Below are 25,467 nucleotides of genomic sequence, written 5' to 3' on the forward strand. Positions count from 1 at the left end.
CAGTCTGTTTTGCAGCTCAAAAACTAATCAGTGTATTGCCCAAGTTGTTTGGGAAAGCACCTTTCCAAGATGCGTAACCTAAACAACTCTGCAACACAGTGAGCAGGAGTAGGCTAAGGTGCTCTGGAGCCTAATTTTTTGAGGTGCACAATGCTGCCCGTTGAAATCCAAAGGACAGACCACTTGCCAGCGCATTGCTGATTTTGGAAGGTTTTTTGCAAAGCGTAGATTAATGATATGCTTTTCAGAGCACTCAAAAATCTCTGGCTCCTGGTCAGAAGCTGTCTAAAGAAAAAAAATATCTGCAGTGCCTGCAGTTTGAATATTGTATTTGGAATTGTTGTGGAAGTAGTATGCATGGCATACATGGGTCTGTGTAGAAGAAACTGCAGCCCATTCTGTTACTACTTATACCTATTTCCAGAGTTAGTTTCTCTTCTGCTTCTTAACTTCGAAGCTTGTGATTCTCTTGTTCCCTACGCTGGAATTAATGGTGAAATTTTCAAGTGTATGATTTCATGCTTTAAGGCTGAAGTCAGAATACTTAGTTCCTGTTTTCTGCAGTGGGTTAAGGCTTAAATTATCAACAAGGGGATATGAAAATTCCAAAGTTACAGCTCTTCCTGTTCTCTGTGGTATTTTCCATATCCCCAGCACGACCAGCAAGGCATAAATCGGGTTTCTGTGTTACTTAGAATTCATAAGGAAAATCTGTCTTTTGATTAGAATACCAAACACCTTTGAGAGGCACGTACTTTATTGCTGTATAACAGGATTGCTGTAGAATTCCTTCTTAATAGACTCTTCTTCCCTATACTGCTCAGTATCAGCGTTAATTATACATGGTCAAGCTTTAACAAAAGCCTCGGTGCCCTAGTAGCTTTCGGGTACTGATCATTTGCCTTTCCCCTGATTGCCTTAACCTACTTTTGATTGCTTCCCTTTGCCCTGGTCTGATGATGATGATGATGTGAAGATTTATCTCTGGCTTTAACACTTCTAAAAGTTGTGGGATATTTTAGGAGTGGTGCAAAGCACATGTTGTGTAGTTATGCTGCCTGGTAGTGAACTTTTGTTCTTACTAGCATGATGCAGAAGTTCAAAGCAAATTCAGACATACTTGCCTAGCAATATTTGGGTAACTGCTATATAATCTATCTGCTTTCTTTAATTTAGAGGAAGCATAGCACAGTATGTTCAGCCTTGAAAAAGGTATGTAGCGTTTAAATGAAGAGATGAAATGGATCAAGGAACAAATGTCCCTTTTGTAAAGCAGAGAAACGTACGTGTTAGTTCTTCAGTAGAAAAATCAAAACTGTATAAAACCCAAGTGTGATTCAGAAAAAAAGAATGTTTTGATGAGGAGACTAAAGGGAGTGCTCAGCAGCAAGAAGCCACAATCGAAGGAAGGAAGGAAGATTTATATTAAATGGTTGGAATTAACAAACAGATGTTGTTGCAGTGATAGGTTGTGTAGGAGTATAAGAGCTTATGTATGTATCTTGCATACCTGGTAAGATCTGGTAGGTAGTTTAAACAAGGAATAACAGAAACCAGAGTCCTCATATAGCTTTGTGTCCAGTTTTGTGGATGAACGTCATTACAAAATAGGCAGTGTTCTCTCCGATAAGTAGAAAGGAAGTGTGCTACATTTCATTTTCAGGAGAAGGGGTCTGCTTGTTATTTCCTCTCTATATCTTTGGATATAGTAGTTTTTCAGAAAACGTGATACTCTTATAATGAGATAATACTAAATATGCCAGAATAGCAACAACTGGAATAGCTGGATATAAAAGACATAAAAAGCTGGATATAAAACCCCAAATGTTTATTTGTTTAATAAAGCAGTTCAGGTCAGACGCGTAAGAAATTACAAACAACTGAGAATGGCATTAAGCAAAAGAAAGTACTTCTGCTGCACATAGTACATCAGCACAATTTGTTGTGAAATGCTAGCCAAATCTGGAAGCCTATTCATCCAGATTTTTGGTTTTTAAAGCTTCTGAACATTCAATAGGCTGAAAAATAATCCACATAAACTAAGATGCTGTTATGGTCTGAGTGATTTTAAACCCCTAGAAAATATTATCTGTTCTTTTGCTACAGAAATTTCAGGTCTGGTTTAACCAAAGTTGTAGCATGATCTCTAAATAGTCACTTAGGTCTGCTTTTGTTGTAACATTTAACTAATGTTTAACATCTTCAATGTTTTTTCTTCTGCTTATATTTTAATGTTCTTAATAGAATTGAGGCCACATTTTAGTCTTGCATCTGAAAGTGATACAGCAGATCAAGACGATATAGAAGTTGAAGAAGACCAAGATGAACGGCCTCAAAATCAAACCATCCAACAGCCTTGCATTGTCATGGAAGATGCAGTAGCTACCTCAGGTGTGAGCACACTCAGCTCTACAGTATCCCATGACTCACAGGCTGCTCACCGATCACTGAGTGTCCAGCTGGGCAGGCTAAAATTAGAGACAAACAGGTAAGTTTAGACATCAGGAGATACTAGCCCACTTGTGACAGTATGTGGTGTTTTGTTTTTAGAATATATGTGCTAGAATACTAGTGGCACTATCAGTAATAGTACGGCAAGTTGTTAATCTAAATGATGGTCATTGTTTAGCCGTGACCAATCTCTTGTATTAGTTTTATATATTTCAAAACAATGGTGATGCAACTTAAGGCCAGTCTTGATTTCAGGTGCCCTTTCAAGGAAGGTCTGAAAAAAAACTGAGCTTGCTGCCAAGCTGCTGCTTTTTCTCTCCTTCATGTGCTGTGTATGGCTGATGAATGGCGTTATGTTTTGTTTCCATTAAGACAGAACTTGCTGTTCTTTTCTATAGTTATTCTTGGGGAATGAACTTGAGCTAATTGACAGCCACGCTCCACAAGGAAACTGCTTCAGACTTGTTTTTTGCACAGAATTCACTACAGCAGGATCGGTGCTTATCAGCAGGCATTACCTTTTTATTAAATAAATTTTGTTTATTAGAGAAAGATGGGCAAAATAGGTGTGTTGTTTAAAAGAAGAAATAAGCCAGACATTTGGATACTGGATTTTTTTCCCAGAAATATACATACTCCACTTTAAACCTGAGAAGTGTTTTTTACGTTTTTGTCGTTTAAGAAATGTCAGAGACAAATCTGTCTCTATTATTTTATCCAAATAATTTTCATATTTTGTTTCCTTCTCATTAAAATACACCAGTTTGTCTCTTTAAAGTAGATATCTTAGCTTTTGCAGCACCTGACCTCAGTAAATTTTGCATGTGACCTTGATAGAAAGAGAACATGGCTTCAGTAAGACAGTTGCTATGCTGCTAGAACATTCTTTGTAGTTACTGTTCCAATTTAAATTAAAATATCAAATTGTACTTCACTTTTAAATGTGTCCAAGAATTTTGCCATAATTATAGTAATTCATTAGGCAGTACCACTTCAATAAAGCATCAGTATTTTTGAGTTCTTATGTTACAATTCATTTTTTTGCTTGTGACCACTGAGAAATACTTTGATTGCCTTGTTGATACACCTAAAGACATAATTTATTGAGACTGGCTTACTTGACTTCCCAAGTTTATGATGGGGAGTGGTATCAGAAGTGATGAATTTGTAGAGGTACTGTTTTCTAGCACTTTGCTTTTGTAAATCTCTCAAATGCAAAGTCTTTGGCCAAATAATCACATTCTGTCATTCATACAGAAATTTTGAGGTAAATAATAGACAGTGGTTGAAGTATTAATTAAAACTTTACTGGCATAAGCAGCAAGTAATTATCAAGAAAAAGAGATGATTATTTTATTGGTCCTGAAGCCTTTTTTGACCAGAATGGATAGAGAAGGAATAAGTCAACTGAAAGGTGACTGCACACCTGTCTGGACAGAGTAGAGATTAATCTTTCTGCACTGAGCTGTGGGTGTGTGTAAAGGCACAAAGCAGCTCTGTTCACATGCAGCATGGACTTGTTGAGAATTGTTAGCTTAAATGTGTAAGCACTCAAATGCAACTATGCTGCTGGTAGGCCTGCATGCAAGCTATAAATAGGGCTAGATGTTTTCACGAAGCAATCATGCAGGATGCGGCTTACTTCTGTGCAAAGACAGGTAAGGTGCTTTTGTGGCACATTCTCTAGCTGAATTCCAGAATGTCCTCCAGTGTGAGGAAGGGACAGCCCTTGTGTGGATGAAAACGTATTTTCCCCATTTAAGAAATGCAACCGTAAGTTTTCACCACTTTTTCATCACAGCTCTGTCCTTGCCATAGCTTTGAAAATGTCTGCTGGAAAGATGTGAACTGGCATTTTTCCTTACAAAGGATTATTTTACAAAGTTTAGTCCTTGGTTTATGAAACATTTTGATATTTGTTCTTGGTTACACAGTTTTGTTTAAAACAGAATGTTGGCTGCAGAAATTTCACAGAAATTTTGTACCATACCACCTGTTTAGTAGGTGGATGTGTATATGAAAGCTGATGTATTTGGGGTTTTTCCTTTTTAAAGAGCTATAGCTTTAGGAACCAGTGAATGTTTATGTCTTGATGCAGGTCATAATAAATATATAGTGAGAAGATATTCCTATGAAAGCTGAAGAAGTCTGTCATTGTCTCTGTTGAGAAGGTTTCCAGAATTTTTCCAGTTTAAGAGTAGTACAGCATTTGCTTTCCTGAAAATCTGAAATTACCTGAGGAAATGTGTGCTTCCTTCCTGTTACCTCGCAGGTTATTGGAGGAGTTGGTTCAAAAAGAGAGAGAATTTCAAGTCCTCTTACATCAAGCTATAGAAGAAAAAGATCAAGAGATCAGAAACCTACGGCTTAGGTCACAGCCAATAGGTGAGAGAATTTTCAATGAAAATTTTCATACTGGCTGCAGGTTAAGACAGTGGCAACTAAACTTGTGTTCTTTTTATTGAGCCAGTCTCAGCAAAGATGCTTTGTTACGCTACCTGTGGTAGGATTTGCTTTGAAGTAAGAACGTATGTTGTGGAAACAAATTACTGAATTTGTTAATCACAGTACAAGGAATGGTATGATTTAAATAAATTTGACTGTAATTACATGAAAGAGTACATGGCTTATATCCTACAGGATAAATATTATTTCTAAAGAGGGTAATTACTATGTTTAGGTTATATGTTCTTTAAATTACAGATTATTCCAGTTGTTACACTGAAAGTTAAAGACCTAATTGGTGAGATGTAAATAGAACTTAAAGCTTACTGAGGGAAGCTGAGTTTGATGAATATCTTCCCTGAAGAAGTGGAAGTGCTAATGCACTTTCTGTATTTTTTTGATGTTACCGTGTAATGTGGTTCAAAGAAGAGTTCCTTTCCAAAAGCACAGCTGATCCTCACTGAACAGTTTAGTTAAATTGATGCAACATTGTTAGTGTAGAAACAGTTACTATGAAATGTATGTGCCTTGTAGTAGTAATTTTCTGAAGACGACCAGAAAATCTATCTGTATCAATGTTCACATTACTTTAACTGTGAACCTAACTTTAACCCCTAACCAAGTAGAAGTAATTGGTGTATAACTGTATATAAACTGTAATTAAGTTTATGCTTTGGGAGTTGACATTTATCTTTATTTATGGAGATACTGGTATTCTAAGCTTGAAGGGAAAACTCATGGAAGAAAGTGCTTTAGCAGTCAAAAATGACAATAGGTTGCTTTGGCAACAGAAAACCTTTTCTCAAATATGGTTGTTTTAGATATTCCTGGATTGTCTGTCTGTCATCGTCATTCCACTGGCACAGGGGCTGAAGACCCTGATCTCATTAACTGGCTGAGTGTTCAAGGAGCTGATGAGGCCACGATAAACAAGGTAGCAATGACTGTTCACTCTCTGGACACAGTTGCAGTACTGTTTTGTGACTCCATGCAAGAAGACACCAAACCTTTTCAATTGAGCTCATTTTGAGAGATGAATTTGTTTTCAGAGGATAGGAAAAAGCCATGCATATTAAGGCCTTAATAAAGATACAGTATTGTTAATTCCTATATCTGATCAGCAATAAGGGAATAAAATGTCCTGATAAATAGAGAATATTGCTCTGGTTCATAATTTTTCAGTGTCTGTACAATTGCAGCAGTTCTTGCTGATTATACCCTAGATACAGGATACACATTCACCCTTAGCTAGCTGTGCTGAAGTGAAATCTCCTGAAGCAGATTGGTCTGCTCTGCAGCAAATCATATAATTTTAGAGGTGTTGAGCATCTCAGAATTTCAACTGACTTAGAAAAACCTGGATGTAGTTACTCCTACAGATCAAATCAAAGGTTCCTCAAAATTCTAGTACATCAAATTTAGATGCCACTTTTGAAAAGGTAGGTCTTAACTGTCGTTTTTCATTTCCTCATGGGTATTAATTATGCTTTAATTTGTGTTCATTGAAGTCTCAGAAGACTCTGAGATATCAGTGGTAACAATAGAAATGCCATTTGACAAAAGTTTTGAGTAGCTGTAAAAGCATTACACTTTTCAAATTGTGCCTGGTATGCCAATGTAAAGTATACAGTATAGAAATGAAGTAGTTTCACCGTATTTCTAGAAACAATGTGGATTAATTTGCTAGGTATACCACACATTTGCCCTATTTTAGGTTTCTTCTAAATTTAAACTTCTATTTTTAAGAGCAGATGGTATATAAAGCTTAGACAGCTATATTTCTAACAAAATGTTCATTTAAACTTCTTTTTATAGTTCTTGGCTGAAGACTATACATTAATGGATGTTCTCTGCTATGTTACACGAGATGATCTGAAATGTTTGCGACTGAGGTAATGCTTCACAGTTAAATGAATGGTGCTGAGCAGGAGGTGTGTTTTGTTACAAGAGAAAGTAACTAAGTCTCTATTTATTGGATTGTGCAGTATTAAGTTAAAATAAGTAACACTTTCCAGTCTGTCTTTGTATACTGATGCACTCCTGGTAGACAGCTGATACTGCTTATTTTTCAAAAAAGCTTTTCTATTAAAGAAAAGCAAAGGGAGAATTTTAAAGTAAAGCTTTTACCTTGCACTTGGAGACTGGATATCCCGTTGGAGCCTTGCTTTTATTTAAAAAGGTAGAGATAGCAAAACTTTATGTAATTATGGAAATACTACTCATGGACTGCAATTAACACTAGATTTCACCTAATCATGCCCAGGCGGTATAAGTCACTGCAGAATCAAGTTTAAGTAGAAACAATAGAAATTATTGAACACTCTGTGTTTGTGTCCAGTCAGTTTAAATAATTTTAAAACTGTTTGTTTGTTTGTTTTTAAAAAAAGTAGGTGTTAAGATTTTTTCATAATCAACACTTTCATAATGTTGGAAATCTGCTGTGAGTTATGCAGGTCCTTTGGACCAGAAGTCTGAATTCCAGAAAGCGGGCATCTGAAAAGTGGAAAGATTGCCCTGTACTGTAATCAGAAAAGGACTCTGTTCTCTATTTGAGTATTGTGTGTTGAATTTCACCTTTGATCAGCCTTCCCACTGAACTTCATTGGTCAAAACCAGAGCAAGAAAATCAGAAAGCAGCTAAATTGGAATGCTTTCAGGCTAGAGAGTATCTTTGTACCTGAGCATCTTTATGATTTTTCTTCACAGAGGAGGAATGCTATGCACTCTCTGGAAGGCCATCACTGACTTTCGAGAGAAACACGCCTGACACTGAAATTTTTCTTCGCTTCTCTGCAGAGAGGGAAAGATTTCCTTTCAGCACAGAGCAGGTGTGCTGTCAGAAGGACTGTTGCACTTTAATCCAGTATTTGTTTACCAATGTTAAAAACACTGCAGCTTCCTGACTGCTTTTACTCCTATAATCCATAAGGAATCTGTAAACAACCTGCAACATTATTTCACTTTCAATGTTTTTACATGCAAGTTTTTCAACTTAAAAACAAACACACAAAAAAAATATTATAAATTCATGAAATATTGTAGTTAAAGTAACCAGATGTTAATTTCATGAAAAACTGATGTAAGATTTCATGTGACTGTACATCACTGGAACAAAACCAAAATGTGACAACTTCTCAAGTTTCTTTTTCTTTGTAATATTTCTCAATAATATGTAGTGGAACTTTATAATTTCAATCATATTTAGGTATTTTTCTTTTAGTGTGCAAGACCTAAAGGTAATTGGTTTTACCTACTGCCCTACATAGTTTAATATTGTTTAATTTTGGTAATTTAAGTTCTATGGTGCATTTGTTTTAGAGTTGTTTATGTACTACTGAACTGTACCAGTTGCATACACCTGAACCACAGTAATGTTAGCTTGTTCTAAAGCTATCTCTGACATACACAGTTGAAAATAAAAAGAACCTAAGACTTACTTTTTCCTACATTTTTTGACTTTTAAAATAATAAAGATGTAGAACTGGAAAATATTGGAATAAAAAAAGGCGGAAAAAAATCATACTGAGTATCAAGGGAACCTTTCTGGCACATGTTAAAGTTACGGTGATTTGATAGTCATAGCATTGAGTATTTTCTTGGTTCTCCTGCAGTCTAATTCCTGTACTGACAATCCAGGGCCAAAGTAAGTTCTTCTCTGGGTGCTCTACTTGACTTGAGAAATCAATGTCCTTCCTCTGTGCACTGAGTAGTCATTGTGGCCTGTTGTTTTCTTCTTATGTCTTTCCTCACATATAATGAAGAAGGATGGTGGATGTTATCCGTCCATCCATTCTCATTGTCACTCCAGCATTCTAGCACTGGGTATCATCGGATTCTTATGGGGCAGCTGCAAAAAATTCCATTGTGAGTGAGACTTGCCTGGACAAGAAGCTGCTTCTCTCTTTGTAAGCCTTGGTAATCAGTGAACAGCTTCTGCCCTGAATTTTTCAGGTCTAGCAGGTATTTTCAAAGAAAATTAAATATTTTTTTCTAAACACAAAACATTGTCCTAACATGTATGTAGTAATTTTTACTGACTAAAACCTAATTATGTATCAAAAAAATAGGCTAAACAAAGAATGTAGATGAGAGAATTTTAGGCAGGTTTTTTTACTCTGAAGACTGTTCCACTGATGTTTGGGCATAGATAGATTTTGGCATAAGTGCCAAAAGCGTAGCTACACTTCAGGAGAAACATTGCTACTGTTTAACAATTTCTGCTGCTATTATGGCAGAAAACAGTACAAATTCAAGGTAGTTGGTGGAGGTTGACTTGCAAAAGCCAAAGCAACTAAAAAACTTTACCTGTGGAAAAGTGACCCTAGGACAACAAACTCCCCTAGTTTGATTTTTTTGTGTGGAACATGATCCTGTATCAGTCTATGACTACAGTTTGAAAACCTCTAATTTCATGCAGCATGAATAGACCACAGTGTAATTGCATTGCTTTATTTGTGTGTGGATACTTCAAAAGCACGCAGCCTATTCTCTGTGACTCAAGGAGCTTGGTAATGCCAGTTACGTGTAAGAGAAAGGAATCAGTTTGATGTCTCGACGAGACCTAGCCTCACACCAGCTGGGAATTAATTCCTGCAGTTCACTGCTGGCTTCACCAGACCCAAGGTGGTTCCTGCAGAGCCACTCAGCAATCAGTTCTGTATTCTCCACTGTAAGACTACATCACATCTGATGCATGCCTAGGCTGGGCCACGTACACTTGCGCTACTTGAGAGATCATGAACTGGTTTGAATGTTGTTCCCTAAACTGCACAGCTTATCTATCTATGTACTAGATCTGTGCATAAAAGTTTATGTGATATCTCCACTTCAGGCTACTTCATCTAGATTGTGCCAGGCGCATTACTTTTTGTATCATCGGACAAAACGAGAAGAAATATTTTGGGTCAGAGTGCGTCAGACAGGTCAGCCTGGGCCCCTCAGCCTGGCTCCCAGCTTCTATCTGCTGGTAGATACCTATGTGGACCACCACAGGGGGATCTGAGATTATGTTGCAAGGACATGTTATGTTTTAGTGCAGGATTTTGCTGAGGGTAATCTTTTGACTATAGGGCCTACCACTCCCTTTGACTTGGATAGCCTCCTGGTCCCTGACTAGTGCTGTTGCAATCCAAGGCTCAGGCTGACTGAGATACACCTTTCCACTTCCATTAGGAGTCATGCAGAATGCAGAAGTTAAAACTTGACCAAGGCAGTGCCAATCTTGGAGTATTTTGCACCTTTCAGCATAGAGCCCAGCCTGTTCTTGTGTCACTAACATTCTCCTGCCCACAAACCAGCCACAAGGAATGCTTGTCACCCAAGCTGCAGCTCCTTCTATTTTAGAGCATAAATGGCTCCTGATGTCACAAAACATTCATCTTCCCTTCTCCTAGAAGGCCTCATGCCCTGAACTTAGTCATTTGTGAAAGAAGGACGTTCTGCACGGTGGTGGAAATTTGCTTTGTCTAATGCACCAGACTGAGGGAGCTGCACCTCTCCGTTGCTTGCCCGCGTGCATGACATAGCTGAGTGCCATCGGTTCCCTGATGCATTCACCCTCCTTCAGCTGGAGTTCTGATGGTTGGTACTATCTGCAAGCAGATACAAAATGAAATTATTTTTTAATTTAGTCATAGAACACTGAAGAGGAACGCTCTTATGACCTTGCAAAGTAGCTTAGGGCAAGTTTAGGTGAACTCACAGGAAAGGTAATAAGATCATGACCTCTACAGAAAGGACCGACACATTGACACCTCTTCACAAAGCCGTTTTCTGGAAGCCGGGCGTTGTAGGCAGGTAAGGGTACGGACCCGGCTGATCAGAAGCATGTGCCTTAATAACGAGACCACAGCAGTACAGTTCTTTCCCGAAGGCTGCGGTGCACCGCTCCTCCCACAGACCGTCCAGACACCGGCGGGAATCGGGAACCGTCCCAGAGCCCGTTGCCTGCCTCGGCGCCGGCAGCTCTGCGGAGAAGGCCCCGCGCCTGTGTGAGGCGGGGCGGCCGCCGCCTCCCAGCCGCCGGGGCCAGGTGCCCGTCAGGGGCCGCTACCGCCCGCGGGCGCCGGGCCCGCCCTCACCTGCCCCGGGCACATCCCGCCGGCGGGGAGCGGGACGTGGCGCTCTCACCTGCCCGCGGCCGCGGATCCGCGGGGCGGAGCAGCCGCGCTCGGCGAGGAGACATGGCGGAGGCCGCGGGCCGGAGCGGCGGGTGCCGGCACCCCGCAGGTGAGGCGCTGCCGGCCGGCGGCTGCGGGCGGCCGTGGGGGGGGGGGGAGCGCCGCGGGGCCCGGCGGCGGCCTCCCCTCGCAACAGGTGCGGGGCCGGCCGTGCGGCGGCCGGCGAGGGGGCTTTGCTCCCCTCCCTCGGTGTCACCCGCCGCCCGCAGACCCAGCCGAGGGGCGGCCCCACGCAGGGGCGCTGCGGCCCGGCGGGCACAGCCGTGCCGTGCTGGAGGGGGCGGCGTGTCCGGCCCTCGCCCCGCCGCGACGGCGAGACCCTGCCTCGGCCCCGCGGAGCGGCGGCGGCGGGACGGGCTTTGCTCCGAGCCCGTTGCTGCTGGGGCCGGGTGTGCGGCGGGGCTGGCGCGGCGGTGCGGAGCCGCGGGGGGTGCCCGGCGGGGAAGGGGCCCGGCCGCTGGGAGCGGCGCGGCTGAGCGGGGTTTGCGGGGCGGCGGGTTGGAGCGGGGCTCGAGGTGGCGGCGAGCTCCTGCAGTGAAGGGCAGCGCCCGCCGCACGGAGCTGACGGGGCCGAGGCGGGCCCGGGCCGGGGCGCAGGGATGTCTGGGTGGCGCCGGGCACCTGGTGGCTGCGCCGCTGCGGCGAGGCCGGGCCCAGCGGGAGCGCTGCGCCCGTGCGAGCGGCCGGCTCCTCCGAGCCCGTAATTCCTGCAGGGAAAGGAGGGAGGTGACTTTGCGGCTCCTCTAAGGAAGGCTGAGCGCTGCAAGAGCGTTTTAAAACGCTTTTATTTTGACCCGCGGGCCAGAAGGGTGCAGGGAGGAGACTCCGGCTTACGCAAGCGGATCGAGCGCTGTATCGCGGTTGCAGGCGCGGATGCTGTTTGCTTTCGCAGGCAGCGGAGGGGCTGCCGTTCTGGCGTGTTCACTGGGGGTGCTGCTTGCTGGGCTTGAAGTCTGACTCCAGCTTCGAGTCCTCTCCTCTTCTTTGTCCTCCTTCCACGGTACAGTTCCGTTTGCCCTTTGCTAGTCCTTCAATTCTCTAACATGCGTCCAAGTTTATTTCTGAATCACAGACTGAGGTTTTTAATCAAAACAACATATGGCTGTTGGTTAAGTAATTGTGTTTCCGCAGTATGATGTTTTTAATACATATTTTATATAACGTGGCATACAATCACAAGCAACAACTGTGGGCAGACCCATCCGAATGCTGTCTGTCTTTAATAAAGGTAGAAGTGTAGTGCTTCTGCTCAGAAATCCTTTCTGCAAATTATTCCCAGCCATCACTCTAAAGTTCAGCTTCAGAAAGGATGTGCATCTGTTATCCTATGTGTTTCAGAGTTTGCAGCCACACTAACTTCACTTGTCACAGGAAGAGCTGGCTGTCAATGTGTTTTTAAAGCCACATTTAACAAACTCTTTTCAAGTTCTCTACCTTACATTGTTGATGTGATTTATATTATTTTTTAAATCTATTATCAGTTTTTCTTCTAATCATTTACCAAAACTGGAGATGAGCTGCCAGGTGACAGGTATTTTACATGTGTATAGTTTTATAAGGACTTACATGCCTAGATTTATTCTGAGTTTGCCTTGTAGTTTCATTTCATGGTACTGTTTTGAACTTTTTACTCACTAGCACGTATTTGTAGACAGGAGGCGGATCTGCTTGCATGAGTTGTTGAATATTTTGAGTTTAAATTGCTTTGTTCTGTCAAAGTTCATTCCAAACTTCCCCATGTGTGAAATGTCAGAGTTAAACTTCTGTGAAACGGTTTGTTGTCTGTTGAGGTTCTTCAAGGTGCACAAGTTATCACAGCACTGCTTTCTAGGCGTTCACAAACAGGAACACCCTCATAGCCTGTCAGGGAGCTGCTCTGCAGCTGTTTGGCCTGTCTGTGAGCAAGCAGATGTGTGTGCCCAGGGAGGGCCCTGCGGATGGCCACAAGCAGAACACCCGTGTCTGGATCCGGCTCCTCAGGAAGGTCAACCTCCCATCCTGGTTTGGTGAAATTGCCTACTGGTTGACTTACAGCTCCTGCTTAAAAACCAAAACACAACAGTTAAATAGCTCTGTGTGTGTTGTGGTGTGTATTTGGTTTTTGTTTGGTTTGGTTTTTTTCGCCTCCTGTGGCTAGATATACAGACCTTCAGAGCTGATCCTGGGGAAAGCTTTAACAGCACCAGGAGGACTGCAGCATGGTATTACAAGTAGATCCCTTGATTGTTGGGCAGATGGTCTGCTGCACACTAGGCTTCTTCAGGTGACTGGTTTAATTACTGGGATGAGGGCTTTTTTTTACTCTGCCATTCATAAATGCATAGATGGCAAAACGAGTACAGTGCTAAGTGAGTACACTAACTTCTACAGTTAGAATTTTTTAATCGTAGCTACTTGAGCATCTTACAGTGCTAACAAGCTTTTCAGTGATTCCTGAGAGGAGGGGCCCTTTTGTGGGGAACACCAGACAGAGACTCTTCTAAGGCACCTCATTTTATGGCTGCCCACCCATAAACACAGGCATGCCTCTGCCTATGAGACTTCCCCACATACACTCTGTGCACAGGTAATAATTTGCTTAGGTGCTGGGAGGCGAGAGAGAGCAATGTGCTCGGTCTGTTGCAAAATAACTTTAATGCCATGATTTTGCATACTCTTCTAGTTAGTGTTCTCTTGTAAGGGAGTTTAATATTATTCTGTTCTTTTTGCAGCACAGCATGCCTGTGCTTTAGATGATGATATCAGTGCCAGGTAGCTTGTTAATGCCAAATGCTGAAGTGTTCTCCCTGTAGCAGCTGATGAGACTCTTCATCTATTGCTTGTTTATCCTGGTATTTCTCCATCTGAGAATAAATCAAGTTTTAGCTTATTGGATTCGGTTGGTTTTGGTTTACAAATAGATAAATTACAGGGGAAAACAGAAAGGTACAGAAGGCATACAGTAGGTGGGGGCTTAAAACGTTATCCAGTTCCCCACAGCGATAACATATTCTGCCGGAGAGGATTGATGTGGTATTTTGACTGACGGGCTTTATCTCTGCCTGGCACAGGCGGTTCCCATTCCCTGCACGGGCAGCTGCTGGGCACGGGGCACCATGATCCCGTGTGGACGCAGAGTGGCAGGGTGGGCCCCGGGACACAGACCCCTCGCTGGGGCGCCCAGCAGTACCCACACTGCGGCAGTTGCGCTTTGCTCTGACTCGGAACTGCAAACCGTGAGGATCAGAGCGTGTGGTGTCCTGAAGGTGAAGGTGATTTGAAGCAAAACGTTACATTGCCACGGTAGTATGTATGTTCAGATGCTAGGAGTATTGCAGGTGTGTATGTTGCTAGAGTACTCTAATTTCCATCTATAATTATTTAAACGTTAGCCCCCTTGTGGATAGATCTTTTAATATATAAATTGCGAATCTGTAATTCTTCTATTGCTACCCCTCTGATGAAAACCTATTCAAACTTTGAAATTCTGTACCAGATCTTACAATAACTTAATTGGTCCTAATTAATAATTTCCTGAGTCAGTACTTTAGCTCTGAATGCATATAGACTCTGATTTATCAGTAAATTGTAGAATGAAATGACACAACTAAATTAACCCTCTTATCCACACTTCTAAATCTAAAAATCCTTATAGAAGCCATCATGTGGCTTTAGAAAGCTGCTAAAGTACTGTCTCTTGGTGTCTTTCATTGGTCAGTAATGTTTGTGCAAGGACTGCACACAGTGGAAAAATTTGAACAAGCTTTTTTATATGCATATTGTGTAATTTCAGTCAGACTGTCTTTCTCCACCCACCTACTCCCAGCACAGCTAGTATGGGAAGAAAAGAAAAAAAGGGGGGGGGCGGGGGGTGTGTGCGGCATGGGGTATGAGGTGAGCAGCACGGGACTATGGACACCACAACAAACACAAAGCCAGTACCACAAAAAAAAAAAAAGAAAAAAAAAAAAGACATACACACCAACCCCCAACAATAAAAAAACCCAAACGAAATGGGGTTCATGAAAAATCAGGCCTGTTAAATGATGCTGGAGCAGTGCTACTTCGAGAGCTTCTACTAATCTAGCTAAAGTAGTATGCATTGTTTTTTTACTTGGGCTTCATTTTGAAACTGGATGTTCTTTTTTATGTGCTGTAAAAATTTAAAAAATTGTAAATTTACAGTAATCTGAGATGGCTAACATTTTATTTGTATGATGGCTGGTTTATTACTATCACAGATAAACAATTTTAATACTTTACAGCTGAAAGTTGTTTGTGGTATTAAAGGTAATTAAATATGATCAGTGCAATAATTGCCTCAATTATGTAAATACTGTATAATTTTGCAACAGCATATTTTCTTTTCCACTTGAAAAGGTGGGCATAAGTCTAGACCCACAATACAAGCCACAGCATGCTGCTGATGTTGTGGTGGCTATGCTTGCACACCTACTTTTCCTCCAGGAAGGAGATCCCCTGTATGTTACTTCTGTTAAACAAATGCAGTGTCTTGCTAGGAACTTTGGCAGAATAGGCTACACAGATATTATACATGTTTAAGGTGAAAAAGACTCTGAGAAGAAGATGCATTTGTTAAACTGCTACAGATTTAATTCTGCAGCTGTTCATAAGTATTGATTCTGGTCATGCTGTATTTGCTTTCATTAAAATAAGTAGAAGATATATTTATACCCTTTGTGGCTTTGGAGAAAAATCTTGAAAATATGTATCCCAAGAGATCTGTCAGAGTTCAAGGAAAATAACCCTAAGTTGTCTGTTAAGATGACATATGAGAGGTAGGTTGCCTCGCTGTTCAAGTGGATGGAGTTAGCAACCCTGACTGCTGTTAACTTTGAGATTCTTCAGAGATGTAAGTGATGATATGATTTATGCTCCAGGCTGGTAGTCACTGTAAGACTAGATTATGGAGGGGACAAATAAAGTACTGAGGTCTCCAGATATTTCTCATGGCTGTGTCTGATACTGTAATGTGTTTTCCCTTAAAGTTGATGGAACCCGAAAGTCCAGACTTCCTGGTCACCTAAGAAACGTGTTAGAAAGTAGAGATGTCAGGAGAGCACTGGTAATTAATGGAGCATGAAGTTGCTGACAGGATTCCATCCATCAGATACTGCCAGTAATACAACAATGGAGAAAATTTTAATTTGGTCTTGGCATATTGCCTTTTCTTTCAAGGATGTTCCCGTTTATGTGAAAAAGCTTAGTGCCTTCTCTTTGATGTTCACATTTCTACCAAAAAGCTTAGTACATACATAAGTGCTCTAATTTTGAGTGCTTTACAAGCCTTTGGTTCTCTTGATGTGTATACAAACTAGGTATTTAAAAAATAAGCTCTTCTTACAGACAGAAGCAGTGGCAACACTGCCCAGGCTGTTAATTAGTAAGGTAATTGGCATTCATGACTTCTGTCTTCTACTGAATTCCTGTTTCCTACTGTCCTGTGAAGTCTGCATTCCTTGCTGCCTTGTTTAGCTGACCACTGGCTGAAGTTACATGGTATGTTCTGCTATAGGGCCTGATCCAATATAATTCTGCTATATATAAATAAAAAGCGTTGGCCAAGAATGATTTAATATGCTTTTATTCATCATGGTATGCATTGTGCAATTTTTATAATCAGTCATGCTATGCAAATCCATTTAATTAAAAAAAAGTAACAAGACTTGTTAATGTACATCTTGTATTTGATTGTTTTATTGGTGTGTATGTGTTCATTGTGGATGATGAGACTCTTGCTTGCATGTTCACGTGTCTTCTGCTGTGATGAGTGAGTTTGAGTCAGAACAGGGCAGGGCTCCCAGCCTTCTTGTTTTTCCTATGTGTGGAAACACACACAGGTTCAGTTTTACTTGACAGAAGGGAAAATGGTGAACACTTACCTTCTATCTGGTCACTTCTGAGGAGCTCCTAACACCCCTTGGTCAAGTGTGCGGCGCGGCGCATGTTAGAGGGACAGCCCAGAGTGGGAAGAGGTGATGTCCAAGCGAAGCCTCCTGTCCCTGAGCACCTGTGCAGGGGCGCTTCCTGGTGGAGTTGCCTCCTGCTGCAGGGTCTTGCAGGCAGGGCGGCTGCTGGCACAGCTGCTTGTGATGCACCAGAACTGCTGTGGGAAGGGACAGGGTGGGGACTGGAGAACCAGGTCTCTCGCATCATGCAAGAGGATTGTGGTGGCTGCTCTGGGCACCTATGGTTCTGTGGCTGAAGAATATGTTGTCTTACTTTTTGATCAAAGTAATAGCTAGAATATGCATAGTCTTTGCAGCACACGTGATGGGACCTGTAAACAGATGGGTAAGCTGAGGAGCCAAAGGAGTCAGGATAGTCCATAGGAAAATAAAGACATGCTGTCTGCTTTTCCTTTCCAGACCTAGCTTATTTAAAATTCATTGTATCTTAGGCAGATATGGATAATAATTCTGAATTCAATATATTGGAAAGGGTGATACTGAGGTTAGAAACCAGAATAAAGGTATGTTTGCTCAAACTCCAGGAGGCAGAAGTGAAAAAAGCTGTACCTGCCTTTCTAAGTTTGCTTTCTGAAGAATCTTAATAGTGCACTGCTATTCCCCTTTGTTTCCCCGGCACGTATGTAAGTGGGTGTTTGCTTAGAAAGGCTGAATGGTTCTGCTCTTCCTTGAATTTTGAAGCATCTAATTCAATGGCTAAATGAAGAATAAGTTCATGAAACTACTGTGGTTTTATGTCTTCAACTTTTACAAGCGAGTTGACTCATTGCTTATTTAAAGCTATTCAGAGCACATCTATACTCTTGACAGCAGGATTCTCATTAGTCAAAAAGATGAAGGTCTCCCTTCTTATTCTCTAGCATTTTATACTCAGTCTTACTGATTAATGCAAGGGGCCTTTTTCCTTCCAGGAAGTTGGGAAGAGGAAATCAGTGATTATAGCTGATATTTATACACTAAATACTGATAATGTTAAAAAAATTAATGTACTGCTGTAAAAATAATCTTCCGGTCCTTCATTATCATTTATATACAAGTGAGACCTCAGAGATATCTTTGAAGAGAAACTTAGAAATCTCTGTAAAGGCAAGGTTATGCTCTGTTGTGGTGTGTTTTTTGTTTTTTTTTACAATAAGAGGTAGAAGGGAGAATACAAGAACAGCTATGGGAAAGAGTAGGTGTGCATGATGTTCAAGACAGTGGTTGGCTTAATGGAAGAAAGTATCTTTTCTGATATAGTGGCTGGTTTTGCTATTTGCAACTTAACTTTTTTTTTTTCCCCTAGAAACAGGGGGATGGGGGGAAATCCTGTCTGTCTTTTTAAGGCTATTTTGCTCTGTCCTAGATTTACATGGCATTGAAAAGAAGGTTTCCATTCCTTTGATGCTGAGTAAATAGCTGTCTTCTCACATGAGGAGGGAGGGGGAAAAAAAAGCTCTACTTTCTCTGTTCTGTTGGCCTGATTTAAAACCTAGCGAAGTAGAGAGGAAATGCAAAGAGATGAGTCTCCTGAAGGACATTAGGGAGAAATGGAGTCTGGAGTTTAGTTAGTGTCCATATATTCCCACGTTGTCCTGCGAGGAGTAGGGAGTTAGACTTGATGATCCTTATCGGTCCCTTCCAATTGGAGAGATTCTATGATCTAATGTTGTCTGTATTATGTGTTTTTAAATGAGTTCTTAAAAAAAGCTTTTGACATAGATGATTAATGTTGAAAATGTCCATATGAAATATGATTGTGTGTTTTGATGGGTAGGTACATTGACTTTTTTTGTGGGTTTTTTTTTGGTGTGTTTATTTTTTTTTTTTTAAACCAGGATGTGAGCTTTTAACTGTACCTTGATTTTCCTGATCTTTCTTCCCAAGAAACAAACATATGGAACCTTATTGTTTCATGCTGGCAAAACATGTCTATAAATGCAAAATGCCATATCCTTTCTTGTTGCTACTGTGTAAGATGCCTACCTTGTCTTGAACCTCTCAGTACTAAGAAAATCAGAAATAACAATGAAATATTGGCAACCTAGAAAGGAGCATACATTAAAATAATATATTGACTTGGTCTAATCCTTGATACAACACGTACTTAAGTTGAGGGGAAACATTCCTTGTATGTTAAAAGGCTTGAATCAGTATCCAAGTAGCAGAAGTAGCACAATATTTATTTTGCTTTATAAATACTGTAACCCAGAGCTGTCTCAAATTTGTAATTTTTTTTTTTTAGTTGGTTGGGTAGGTGGGTTTTTTTTGTTTGTTTGTTTTTGGTTTTTTTTTTGTTTGTTTGTTTGTTTGTTTTTGTGGTGGTGGTAGTGGTGGCGTTTGGGTTTTTTTGGTACCCTACAAGAAAATAGTCTTCATCTGTTAGCAGTTTTGGATAAACCTGAAGAACAGCCTGAGAAAAGGATTGTGGATAATGCTGTAAAAGCATTAAAGCACAGGTGGCTTCTCACTTTAGCTTGTGGTTTTCACAGTCCAAACGTTTCTTTCCTCTATTGTTTCAGTAGTTGAATAGTTGCTGAGTAGCTCTTGTAACAGTAGGGTCATACAAAGTATTTTAAAAGACAAAAGAATAAGTGAGTTCTTCAAAAAGAATTCTGAAGGTTTTATTACATTTTATAACTTGAGAAACTGAGGCTAGAAGTTATAACTTAGGCTTCGGAGAGCTTAAGGTTGGAAAGAAGAGCACTGGTGAGCAGACTGTCCTGGCTTCTGAAATTGGCTTGATGCATCTGTGCCTTGAACTCTTTTTTTTTTTTTTTTTTTTTTTTTTCCATTCTGGCTGACAATGAGGAATGTTTGAAGGCTGGAGAATAACTAGTGGTCTAATCTATCGATGGTCATATCTGGGTTTCATATAATGGCAGATGGTATACTTTTGTGTGTGTTAAGATTGAGAGCTTGTAAGACCATGAAGCTTTGAGGGGTTGGGATTTTTTTTTATTTTTATGTTTTCTTTTTAGAGTTTTGGGGGTGGGTGGGAAGGTGGTGTTTCGTTTTTTTTTTGGTGTGTGTGTGGGTGGAGAGGTTCCCCCATCAAATCCTGACTTCTTGGTTGGTTGCTCTTTAGGTATGGTGCTGTTTTAAAACAGTATTTTAACAGCTTTTTTCCTAAGAAAATGGCAGGAGAAAGACATGAAATTTGTGTAAAATGTAACTTGATGAACATACAATGTGTGTTTCATGGAGTGGGAGGAAAAAGCTGTATATCGTTAGTCAGCAGTCTTACGAGTGCTTCTGTTTGCAGGGCTTTTTATAGTCAATTAGTCTATAAATTTCTTTTGCTCCTTTTGCAATACTATATGATCCTGCATTCAGTTGCCTTAATTTTCGGTAATGTAAGCTAACACGGCCAGCGATACAAGATGGCTTCCAGTCAGTGTTACATCGTGTGTTATTTTCTTGAAAGCATAAAGTCCTAGTTACCACAGCCTGCCAACTCTTGTGAAACGTACAAATTGTCTTGTCTTCGTAAGGTATTTCCTTTCTGTTAGTTAGCTAACTTGTGTTGAATACTGCCTTTTTTCTTCCCTCCCCACTGTGAAAGAGCAAAAAGGTTCACTTCAGTAAGCTCGGACTGGCAGAGTGCTTCACAAGGCTGTGGCTGTAGAACATGAACTTAATCATGTGCAACTCGTTATACTCAATCTCAGTAATGAGCTTCTTGTAGTGTTTGGATAGTTTACAGGAACTGAAACAGTTCTGTGAATGAAAGAAGATAGCAAATCTAAACTTCAGCTGTTGGAAATTATCAGATTGCCTATAGTAGACTGTGCATAGGTATCATGGTGACTGGGTTCGACTTGCTTTTCAGTTCATAGATAGACATGTCAAGCCTTAATACCTGATGTTAAAGCAGAAATATCAATTAGCATGTTGTTATAAATATTTACATTTCCCATATTACAATATAATTATATAATATTATCCTAATAGACTTTCTTCAAATTGATGTTTAAGATGTTTAAGACTATTGCATTTCAGATAATGTATTGTACAGGTGATTGTACCTATGGAATCTAGTGGATGAAAGTTGGTATCTTTAAGCTTAGTGGTTTAACTGATAACGAGTTTGAAAATGTTGTAAAAAGGAAAAACCAGTCCCCGCAAGATACGCGGTTGCCCTCATTCCATCTCGAGAGAGTCTCACCCCATCAGTAAGAGCCCAGCTGTGATTGTATTGGTACACAGTATGACTGATGGCTGGGGGGAGGAGGGGGGGAATTAGTGACAGGGGCTATGTAACCAAATGGTTGGTTGTGTTTGGGTTTTTTTTCTTTTTTTTTCTTTGGTTGTTTTTTTTTTGTTTGTTTGTTTTTTGGTGTTTTTTTTTTTTTTTAAGAACTTAACAGCCTTGCTACTAAAATTATCCACCACTTTGTTCCTTCAAGGGAATGTTGCTTTCATCCCAGTTTTCATATAGCTGAGACACACAGCTAAGACAAGGCTGAAATAAGCAAAGCTTTCCTGTTAGGAATACCTCAGGAATTTATTTTTCTGCCCTAAACCAGCAGAGGGAGGGAGGGGATTTATCGGTATGGTCTGGTTTTATGCAGTGTTGGTACATTTTAATGCATATTTAATGGTGTTATTAGGGAGGTATTTTTACAAAAACCCGAGTACCTGAAGTTATGTGGTATCTTCTGTTGTAATAGGTGTCTCTTATTTGTAACAAGTTGCAGGTGGCTGGAGTGCCATTTGATTAGGCATTTGGAAACATATTATGGGCTGGTATAGTTTCTAACCGCAGAGGCCTCAAAATAAAACCATGCTGCATAAGCTGAATGTGCTGTTGGTCCTTTTTCTCTGTCGGAATTCACCTCTGCATTAGTAAGTCAGCGGCAAGAAACACTCAGCGCCTTAGTTGCCTGTGTGTCATAGACCAAATCCATCTTCACCAGCTCCTGAAGCATCAGACTTAGTCATTACTATGTTTTGTACTCAGAGCAAGTCACTCTTACGGGTGCAGGAGATCTTGCAAGGACCAAGGAAGACATTCTCAGTCTTGTAGCTGTTCTCCATGACTCTTCAGATAATAGGGAAACGCTGACGCTGAAACAGTTATCATACATGTAAACCTGGAAGCCCCTCCAGTCAGGTGTATTTTTGTGCTAGCTACTTCTTATATATTTTTAAATGCCTGTTTAAGTAGTTTTGCAATCAAGGGTGATTGGTTGATTGAACATAATGTTTAAAAAGGCAGGAATCCTTTCTTAGTGACTTAAACGGTGATAGGGGGAGGAGTGTTGTTTAACTAAGCTGCCATGTAAGTGTTTTCTGTTAATTTTGCTCTGTTGGCAACGTTCTTGGGCATGTATGAATAGTATTTGTAGTACTAACTACTGTCCTCTTTTTGTGGCTATGTGTGTACTGTTATGTAGTATTTGTGGTAGGCATTAAGTGGATGGATTTGAGGAAAGGAGCTTTTTCTCTTGCAGGACAAGGTAGTAGCCTATATAAACCCCAGAAAGCAGACTTCTGAGCTAAAGAACAGCTTGTGTTAGAACTTCTTACTTTTTTTTTTTTTTTTTTTTTTTTTTGCCACACCCTTTAGTACAAAGTGTCTTTAACTGTAGACAAATGTCATCATGCATAGCTTCCGTGTACGCCCAGAGAGTCCAAGGTGTAGCCAAGTGGCAGGATGTAGCCAGGAGGAAATAGGTACCAGAGGTGGGCTGGGGGCTTGGTTCAGAACTGGTAGCCCTGCAGGAAACTTCTGTATCGCGTGGGTGTTTTGTGTCTGTGCTGGAGGAGGAAGAACGGTCCAGCTGAGCCTTCAGCTGGTGCTGTTTTCTTCTCCATCCACTGGGCTCCTGGCTGGTGAGCCTGAGATGTGGGAGAACAGAGCTGTCCTGCCAGCTGAGCATGATCCAGGACTCCTCTGTGAAGAGCATCCCAGGTTACAGTGATACATACCATGTTGACTGTCATAAATTCTCACCCTTCTTCTTCAGTACTGTTACTCGTGTTGTTGAAGTGATCATATAGGTCTGTATAATCTTGTATTTTCAATATGAGCCACCTGCAGACTTGTCAATTAACTTATGTGCCATCTTGTGGTGGCTGCTGAGGTTACATTGAGATTGTCTTAAAAAAAATAAATCTCAAGTGGAGGAAAATCCTGTAACTTTAACACTATAGAGTGTTCCAGCTTGCAGCTTTTCTTAGCTAGCTCACAATGAAATGATGAGTACACATTGAATTAGAGAGGTGGAAGTGAATGAAGATTAAGGTCTCACTCTCTCTCTCTGGTATGTTGCATAGTGGCATTTGGAGCTGTGAAGGATGGAACATGCAGATTGCAAAACTTGTGAGCAAGTGCTCTGTCATAAACTGCTAAAGAAAATCCAGAATGCCAGCATATAAAGGGAATCCGACTAGTTAAAACCACCCAGGCTGTATTTTGTCCATTTTGCAAACTGTATGTTAATGTTTGATGCTGTATAAACTAATGGTGTGATACAGAATATTCACTCCAAAAGTCCTTTTGTTGTTCTGTGCTGTCTGGGCAAGCCAAAAATCCTGATTTTTGAGTTTTCACACATGGAGAAGAATGCTCCAACACCTGTCTGTAATTGTGGGCGTATGCATTCCTAATGCAAAAAGTATGCACTGCATAGGAAGGTGATTAAGTTAAGGGGTGTGTGGAGGGGGAGACACCCAACACATGCATCTATGGAAGAAGACTCATACTCATTGTTTTAGATTAGGCTAAAATTTCTAAACATGAATAAACAGAGCAGCTGGCAAAACGCAGGTTCGTGCCTGGAGCCTTCCAGGCTTCTTTTCACTCGGTGCTCATCTGCTTGTGCAAGCGCAGCTTTATCCTCCCACTGCCCTGCCAGGAGGAGGGAGCAGCCCCTGCTGCCGAGGTGCTCCCAGCTCCCCGCACGCGTGCAGGAGACATCGCTCCCAAGGCCGGCTTGCTGCAGCTGAGGAGACAACGCTCATAGACCCCTTTTGATTAGGATGTGTCAGTGTTGTCAGGGCAACTGTTAACAGTGGCGTATCATATTTTCTCCTCTTGTGTTGCGTGCTGAATATTTTAGTGTGCTGTAGCTGGAAGAGGATTGCAGGGAAAAAGGTGCTGCAGCAAGAAACCTGGAGCTGTGGGCTGGGATCTGATTGAACAGGTTAAGACAGTGACGGGCAGCATCCAAAACAATGTACCTTTAATTAGGGCTTTTCTTGAAGGTAGGGAAAGACTGCAAGCCTGTCGCTGCCGACTGGATGTTGGTATTTGTCAGCTGTTTGCATACTGCTTATCCATAGGGGATCTATTACAAGTGCTCAAATGAACAGGCAGTGTTGCAGCTAAGCAGGGACTGGAGTTTCTTACTTTTTTTTTTTTTTAATAAGCAAGAAGCAACAGCAACATGCCTGGTTCAACTACTGCCCTTCGACAAGAGAGACTGAAGAAAAGTGCCAGGCCAAATCCGCTGGGTTTATTTACCATCAATGAAGAGGATGAGCAGCAAAAGAACGGGAATTCCAAAAGACTGAAAGGTATGTCATGGTTCTGCAGTGCGATCAGGGCTGTGTGTGGAATATGCTGCACAGCAGGCATAACGTTTTATTAGCTCTTCTGTGTGCTGTAGAGACTGTAAGTGAGTGGTGCAGTCTGGCAATGCATATTGGCACCCACAAATGCACTGTGCATGATAGGTGCCTGTATTTAAATCCCCTGGATTGTTATGCAATCATCTGCTTTGGATATGAAGAAAAAATACTTTTTAGTTATAAACCCCTCTTTTTCTGGTTAGGGATAAGGGTTCTGCATCAGAAATATATCAGAGAATTTCTGTGTGTTTTCTTTGATTTCTGTGCACAGTCTGGATAAATACCTGGGGTTTTTTTTGTTTGTTTGGTTGGTTTTTTTTGTTAAAGGTGATTGTAAGCTTGGAGAATACAGAATGCAATACCGCCTTGTTATAGAAGACAGCCTTGCCAAAGACAATGTAAAATTAGCTATACTTCTATTTGTGTGCATAAGGGGCAGAGTGCCTTTGACAGAGTATAGAAAAATACATATTGTTCAAATATGCTGACTTTTTCTGACAAAAAAAACCCTAAACCAAGAAATTGTAATTGCTAAAGAAAAATATTTATGGTGTTTAACATAGGTGAGTGGTGGTGATGATGGAGGGATGCTGTTGGCCATTGATTTATAACAGAGATCTGTCAAGCCTGTGTAGTCACTGCTATCTTATATCATGTCATTGATGTTTTCCACATGGATCATAGTGTTTAAATTCTGCTGGTCCGGCAGGGATCCTGCATCTTACAATTGTGACTGGAATATTAAGTTTGATCATTAGAATGTTTACCCTTTCTTGTGATCGAGTGATGTGAGCACTCCTTTTTGTGGTCTTATTTGAGGGTATAAAGATTGTAACAGTTTTTTTTGTTTGTTTACAAAACAAATG

General features: G+C 41.0%; 2 protein-coding genes across 3 annotated transcripts in view; both read left to right on the plus strand.

The window, feature by feature from the left end:
• The window catches only part of MAP3K5 (mitogen-activated protein kinase kinase kinase 5), a 107,306-nt gene extending 98,974 nt beyond the window's left edge, over positions 1-8,332 (plus strand). Inside the window, exons 26-30 of the mRNA XM_080390104.1 lie at positions 2,245-2,488; positions 4,724-4,836; positions 5,718-5,830; positions 6,712-6,788; positions 7,603-8,332. Of these exons, the coding sequence (XP_080246230.1) occupies positions 2,245-2,488; positions 4,724-4,836; positions 5,718-5,830; positions 6,712-6,788; positions 7,603-7,663 (608 nt within the window). The 3' untranslated portion in view covers positions 7,664-8,332. The remainder of the gene's footprint in view (positions 1-2,244; positions 2,489-4,723; positions 4,837-5,717; positions 5,831-6,711; positions 6,789-7,602) is intronic.
• Positions 8,333-8,479: 147 nt separating this feature from the next.
• Positions 8,480-25,467, plus strand: part of MAP7 (microtubule associated protein 7) — a 131,735-nt gene continuing 114,747 nt past the window's right edge. For both annotated transcript variants that reach the window (XM_080390128.1, XM_080390129.1), the window contains exons 1-2: positions 8,480-11,124; positions 24,401-24,547. In XM_080390128.1, coding sequence (XP_080246254.1) covers positions 11,079-11,124; positions 24,401-24,547 — 193 coding nt within the window. In that variant the 5' untranslated portion in view covers positions 8,480-11,078. The remainder of the gene's footprint in view (positions 11,125-24,400; positions 24,548-25,467) is intronic.

Source organism: Falco punctatus (assembly GCF_963210335.1).
Source record: "Falco punctatus genome assembly, chromosome: 5".
Classification (NCBI taxonomy): Eukaryota; Metazoa; Chordata; class Aves; order Falconiformes; family Falconidae; genus Falco; species Falco punctatus.